Consider the following 7,500-nt stretch of genomic DNA (forward strand, 5'->3'; position numbering starts at 1 on the left):
TTCTTTTTGAGGAATGTGTTGTTTATTCATTAATGTTGCTAAATGAGGAACTGAGAAAAGTGAGATAAGAGTAGACATCCGATTACGGAAAGCCTCAACCCACAGGTGCTACAGGGTACCACCTCACCCTGTCAGCAAGAAACAGTCAGGGTCCTAATTACTTGCAGCACCAAAGAGGCACAAAACATCGGATCATTAGCCTACAGAAAAGTTGAGATATATACAATGTAACCAGAGAGATATAAAACATATGGAACCTAATCTAAACTATGAAATGCAAAAACTGAGTATAATCTCTGCTGTAAAAGACAAAATAAGTTATTTCATCCTAGAACTTTCTATGATGTAAATTTTTATGCACTGTGATCAATGATAATACAGTCTGAATAGATCAAAGTGTGGGGGTATACAATCATATAAAAAAACAAGCATGTATTCTCTATGACAACTTTTTAGAGATTAAGAAAATGAAAAGGCAACTCATGTTCAGATTAACCAGGAATCCAAACCTGGAGAGCACTAAACAAGTAAAGAAAATCCTCATCTTCAAAAATATAAATTAACTTCAACAAGTACAAGACACATTGAATAAACAAAAATCTGATCTCTCACAAACCTAAACCTTCTGTATACTGTACAACACAACAGAAGGCAAGGAAAAAGAGGTAAATACAAGGGGGAAAGGAGATGGGTGAAGTAAAAAAGAGAAGACTCAAGTCAAATGCAAGGAAAGGACATGGGTCAAGTGGAAATCAACATGCAAGGGAGTACCATCACACAAATTCAAAACTACAAAATCAGGCAATCAAAAAAAAGAAAAATAATAACATCTGAATAAAGAAATCTTAAAATCAAACTGATGGTAGTATAAGAGAGAGCAAATATAAGTCATAAATTGCTGAAGAACATTAGTAGTAAATATGATGTTGTCTCTACTGTTTTGTTGTTGTTGTTGTTGTTGTTGTTGTTTTTTGGGGGGAGCACCAATTTTGTACTAAACCATCACTCTCTGAAATTACACCTGTTTTTATCTCCTGAAAAAATCTGAAATTTCCAGTCAAATATGCATCAAAGAGTTATGAATGAAAGCTATGCTATAACATGAATTTCTATGCAATCATTCTCTCTATACAAAATATACACAAGTATATTGATTGTTTTTCCATGAGTTTAAGATTATCTTACAGACATAGAAATTCATTCAATTCTTCAAAAGTTCATATTGCACTTTATGGATTATCCTAAGTGACGATATTCTTCTTTCTTTCTGAGTGCAAAATAATTATCAATTTTTGTCACATTTCTTTTTTTACACACATAAAATTATTCCCATATCCATTCAGGGTAATTATTATCACTATCACTAAACAATAATGCTAATAATACCAACTTCTTGACTGGCAGCAGAATAAAGAAGAATGGGAAACGGACTCAACAATGTAAGACAGAGCATCTCAATACAGCTTTAGGATTTTGATTATGATACAATAATGACACCATTGTTGCTACTATTGTTGTTGTTATCCTTATTTCTATTAACCCTTTAGTCCTATTCACCATTATAATTAACCCATGTAGCAATTATCTCCATAATCATGGCTGACCATATAATGTGTAGGTATTACCTTTTGCCACAACCAAGCACAGCCTGTAAAAAGATGGCAAGCTTTTTTCCTCACTACTTGCTCATGAGACACATTTTATATCCTTTAATATACCTGGTTGCATCAGACAAGATTCCTCCTGACACACCAACATCACCTTCCTTTCCCTTTGTTTTCCCCCACTTATTTCTTCTTGTCAATGGAGCATAGCAAGTCTGAATTTGTAACTTAGGTACTATCTGCCATATTTCATCCAACCCTATCCTTTATCTTTTCCTCTACACCCCTTACATTTATGGGTCACAGTGTTACCTCCCTGTATATCACCATTCTTTAAATAATCATCCATCTAAATATTTACACAAGTCCAAATGCATATGTTGTTGTTTTAAATGAGGAAAATATGATTTTTGTGCATTTAGGTGAGTTTTATTTAGATGCTTATGGTAATCTATCCCCTTTTACACTCCCATCCAAAGGGCAACTGCATTAACATTTTCAACATTGCATTGCATTGATGTTCTAATGTACTATATAAATGACAATCAATTACAGATATTTTGGTGTGTAAAATAAAGCTCTTGAAATGAGATAGAGGAGAGAAAAAAGGGTAAGAAATAGGAAAGGAGAGGCAGCAAGCAGTAAAGGGAGAGATAGAAAGAGAAGAAGAGGTTTCAGAATTGATGGTGAGGGTATCCATAAGATTGATGACAAAGTTAGGGCAGTTAACCCGTAGCAGACGGGTGGCATGTACGTACATGCCATGGCTGTTGTGGACTGAAAAACTGATGGCATCGTATCATGCCCATTCCCACACCATTGGCTCATCGGACGGAGTTTGTTTTTCTCCAATAGTAGTGGCTTCATTTATATAGTAAAGATTTTTGGCAATGGCACCTATAATGAAGGTAAACCTTGAAAACTATAATATCTTTATAAATTATAGCAAAATAAAAGCTTTTAGGTGCCAAATGTCGCTCGAAAACAACCGATCGAGCCGAGCGCAAAAAGGGGAAACTGCCAATGCGCACCAATAATCCCGTTATTACATACACTTGCCAAACATTTTTACCCGTCGGCACTGGGTTAATTGTGCCAAGGTGCTAGAGAATGTCAAAGAACTATAGTAATTCCTAGGGTTAGTACCATTTTATGGTAAATTTGTAAAGAATCTAGCCACCATTGCTAGCCCATTGTATTATTTGACCGCAAAAGAAGTTCTGTGAAACTGGTCAGTAAAATGTCAGGAAGCTTCTTACTGGATAAAAGCTGAAATAACAGTTGAAACATTTCTAGCACACTATAACAAGGATATGCCTGTAAAATTAGTGTGAGCTGCATTGTAAGTAGGGTTAGGTGCAGTATTGGCACATGTTACAGAGGATGGTACTGAAAAACCCATTGCTTTTGCTTCGAGATTGCTGAACAAGGCAGAACAAAAATATTCCCAAATAGAAAAAGAGGGACTGGCACTGGTATATAGTACTAAGAAGTTCCACATGTACCTGTATGGTAGAAAGATCTTTACATTAGTAATAGACCACAAGCCACTGTTAGCTATTTTAGGACCGAAGAAGAGTCTGCCAGAGTTAGTAGCAGTTCGTCTACACTGATGGTCAATAACCCTAGCCACCTATAATTATGACAAAGTATAGGTTAACATCCAAGAATGGGGAATGCGGATGCTCTGTCTAGAGTGCCAGAAGATCAGGCTATGAGTGAGGTAACATCGAGCATTTAGTTAGTAGAAACATGTGAGCTGCTGATTATATCAAAACTAATTGCAAGTCAAACTAAGAGTGATCCTATATTATCAAAGGTTATACAGTGTCTGATATAAAATGATAAGGATGTATTGTCTGAGCAACAATACAAACCATTTACAGATGTGTGGTATGAACTGTCAGTAGTACAGGATTGCGTAACAAGAAATACCAGCATAGCAATTCCAGACCGCTTGAAGGGAAAGTTTCTTGCAGAGTTGCATGTCGAACACCAAGGTATTATACGCACAAGGGCAACTGCTTGTACTTTTGTGTGGTGGCCTGGTATTGACAATGACATCACAATATATGCAAGAAATTGTGAGGGTTGTGCATTGCAACAAAACATCCAGCTCCATGTAAGACAAATCCTTGGGAGACACCTAGTACTCCTTAGCAGAGATTACACATTGATTTTGCAAGTCCTTTTCGAGGTCACACTTTCTTGATTGTAGTCGACTCATTTAGTAAGGGGCCTGAAGTTAAACCAATGACCTCAACAACCACATATAGCACTGTGAGAGTGCTATTGTCTCTGTTTGCAACCCATGGGATACCTGAGCAAATTGTGTCAGACAATGGACCTCAGTTTCTTTCATGTAAGTTTAAGAATTTTTGCAAGGGGTACAACATCAAGCATATTCGTAGTGCTCCATATCACCCTGCAATGAATGGTCAAGCAGAGAGATTTCTACAGACGTTCAAATCTAACATGAAATGAAGAGGCAGTAGTAAATCTAGTCTCACCACCAGAATAAACAGGTTCCTACTATCATATAGAACCACTCCTCTTGCAACCATAGGTTGTTCACCTTCATTTCTTTTGATGGGGAGGAAGGTGAGGTATAGGTTAGATGCAATGACACCAAAAATAGCTGAAGAACAAAAGAGTGAACCCAAGAGTGTGAAAGATTATAGAGAATTTAACATTAGAGATAAGGTATTGGTAAGATCATATACTTCAGAAGAAAAGTGGGTTGAAGGATAAGTGGTACAAAGGCTAGGTTAATTGCATTACATGGTAAAAGATCATGATGGTAGAGATGAAAAGGCAGATTGATCAACTAAAGCAATCACATCTAAAGAAGGGTGTAATTATATTTCTTTCTATGCAACAGGATCAGTCAAAACAGCAGGAAAATATGGATGTTAATGTAGACCAGGAGAATGTGCCTTCACAGATATCTAAAAAGAAAGAGCTTCCGCAAAGGTCTACCAGAGATAAATTTCCGGCTAGATATGTTGATAAATACATTCTTACGGGAAAATGGTAATTGTATCTCTGTGTAAGCAAGTCACCGTGATGTGTATTAATTGTAAGCTTTGGGATAGTTGTAATACTTATAATAATTGTGATATTGTCAACTATTGTGATATTTGTGATATGTACTTATTTAGTGTGCTTTTATAATTCTCAATAATAGTATTATCTTCCATACGGGGGAAAGAAGTGTTATGTATTAAGATACACTAAATGATATATATTTACACTATAAAGTTCCTATGTATAAATTGACTAACATTTATAATCTTTGTGATACCCTTGTAACATGCAATCGGTTTTCTATGACCTGTCAAATGTATGCCCTAGCAGCGATGCATGTAACCCCTCATGGCTTAGCAACAATAAAGAACAGACATAGAAGAGACTCTCTCTACAAACCCTACAATAAACGAGTTTATCCAAGACTTTGTGATCCCTAACGAGGATGGGAGATAACAAAGTGCATATCTTATGATTACAGGTGAGATATGAAGTGATGTTAAACTGTTTGGGAGATAGATGAGAACATCCCCAACAAATACAATATTAAGTTGCTCTGGATTTAAGGCATAAAAATAATGATATATATATATTGATACCCTAAAGATTCATGTATAACATACAGAGTATAATTTATAATATCAACAAAATGTATCCCTAAGGGGATACTCCATGGACTGCATGATGACTAAAACGAGCTTGGTGCCATTAGAAAAGAGCAATTCTTATCATTAATGTGGTCTACCTATGAAAGATTCTGCCTGCTGTGTGTAAAAACATAAATACAAGGAGTAAATCTCATGCAAAAAAGGCTTTTACTCCACTTACATATTCCATAAGTGAGGAATTATCACATCTTTGTCTTGACAATCTCCAGTGAAGGCCAAGCTTGTGATATAGGTTTGTGTTTTCTGCCTCTAGAGTCTTTTCAATAGCATTCCGAGTCTGAAATAAGGTTTTGGGATTAAAATAAAATCCTACTGTAAAGGAAATAGATGCATATATATATATATCACATAGTCTACAATCTCTTGTTCTTCTAAGTCCTATATTAAATACTTGGTATATGAACACAACATATTTATAGACATTATACATCAAAATTACCATATGTTTCTGTTAGATATGGGAATACAGAACTTTCAAATTATCCATATTAATGCTAATCAATAAATCACATCAAAAGTTCTTTATATCTCTGCAAGTGTTTGAGTGTGAGTGATATTGTGAGTGATAGTGATAGTGATAATGTGAGTGTGAGTGTGAGTGTGAGTGTGAGTGTGAGTGTGAGTGTGAGCGAGAGAGCGAGCAAGAGAGAGAGAGCAACAGCGAGAGAGCAACAGCGAGAGAGCAAGAGCGAGAGAGCAAGAGAGAGAGAGAGCAAGAGAGAGAGAGAGCAAGAGAGAGAGAGAGCAAGAGAGAGAGAGAGAGAGAGAGAGAGAGAGAGAGAGAGAGAGAGAGCGAGAGAGAGAGAGAGAGCGAGAGAGAGCGAGAGAGAGAGAGAGAGAGAGAGAGAGAGAGAGAGAGAGAGAGAGAGAGAGAGAGAGAGAGAGAGAGAGAGAGAGAGAGAGAGCAGAGAGAGAGGAGAGAGAGAGAGAGAGAGAGCGAGAGAGAGAGAGAGAGAGAGAGAGAGAGAGAGAGAGAGAGAGAGAGAGAGAGAGAGAGAGAGAGAGAGAGAGAGAGAGAGAGAGAGAGAGAGAGAGAGAGAGAGAGAGAGAGAGTGAGAGAGAGAGAGAGAGAGAGAGAGAGAGAGAGAGAGAGAGAGAGAGAGAGTGTAAGAGTGAGTGAGAGAGTGAGGGAGAGAGTGAGTGAGAGAGAGAGAGAGAGAGAGAGTGAGAGAGAGAGTGAGAGAGAGAGTGAGAGAGAGAGCGAGAGAGAGAGCGAGAGAGAGAGAGTGAGAGAGAGCGAGAGAGAGAGAGCGAGAGAGAGAGTTGAGAGAGAGAGTTTTTCAGAGAGAGAGAGAGAGAGAGAGAGAGAGGGAGTGTGTGTATGTGCGTGTGTGTGTGTGTGTGTGTGTGTAGGTGTGTGTGTTGTGTGTGTGTGTGTGTGTGTGTGTGTGTGTGTGTGTGTGTGTGTGTGTCTGTATGTGTGTTGTTCTGTGTGTGTGTGTTGTTGTTGTGTCGTTTGTGTGTGTTGTGTTAAGTGTGTGTGTTGTGTGTGTTGTGTTAAGTGTGTGTGTTGTGTGTGGTGTGTTAAGTGTGTGTTAAGAGTGTGTGTGTTGTGTTAAGTGTGTGTGTTGTGTGTGGTGTGTTAAGTGTGTGTTGTGTGTGTGTTGTGTGTGTGTTGTGTGTGGTGATGTGTGTGGTGATGTGTGTGGTGGTGTGTGTGGTGGTGTGTGTGGTGGTGTGGGTGGTGGTGTGGGTGGTGGTGTGTGTGGTGGTGTGGGTGGTGGTGGTGGTGGTGGTGTGGGTGGTGTGGGTGGTGGTGTGGGTGGTGTGGGTGGTGGTGTGGGTGGTGTGGGTGGTGGTGGTGTGGGTGTGGGTGTGGGTGTGGGTGTGGGTGTGGGTGTGGGTGTGGGTGTGGGTGGTGGTGTGGGTGTGGTGTGGGTGTGGTGTGGGTGGTGGTGTGGGTGGTGGTGTGGGTGGTGGTGTGGGTGGTGGTGTGGGTGGTGGTGTGGGTGGTGGTGTGGGTGGTGGTGTGGGTGGTGGTGTGGGTGGTGGTGTGGGTGGTGGTGTGGTGTGGGTGGTGTGTGGTGTGGGTGGTGGTGTGTGGGTGGTGGTGTGGGTGGTGGTGTGGGTGGTGGTGTGGGTGGTGGATGTGGGTGGTGGTGTGGGTGGTGTGGTGTGGGTGGTGGTGGTGGGTGGTGGTGTGGGTGGTGGTGTGGGTGGTGTGGGTGGTGGTGTGGGTGGTGTGGGTGGTGGTGGTGTGG

General features: G+C 39.7%; 1 protein-coding gene across 1 annotated transcript in view; it reads right to left on the reverse strand.

The window, feature by feature from the left end:
• Positions 1-7,500, reverse strand: part of LOC113804429 (cysteine-rich hydrophobic domain-containing protein 2) — a 17,314-nt gene that overhangs the window by 2,248 nt on the left and 7,566 nt on the right. Inside the window, exon 3 of the mRNA XM_070118265.1 lies at positions 5,460-5,576. Coding sequence (XP_069974366.1) covers positions 5,460-5,576 — 117 coding nt within the window. The remainder of the gene's footprint in view (positions 1-5,459; positions 5,577-7,500) is intronic.

Source organism: Penaeus vannamei, chromosome 1 (assembly GCF_042767895.1).
Source record: "Penaeus vannamei isolate JL-2024 chromosome 1, ASM4276789v1, whole genome shotgun sequence".
NCBI lineage: Eukaryota > Metazoa > Arthropoda > Malacostraca > Decapoda > Penaeidae > Penaeus > Penaeus vannamei.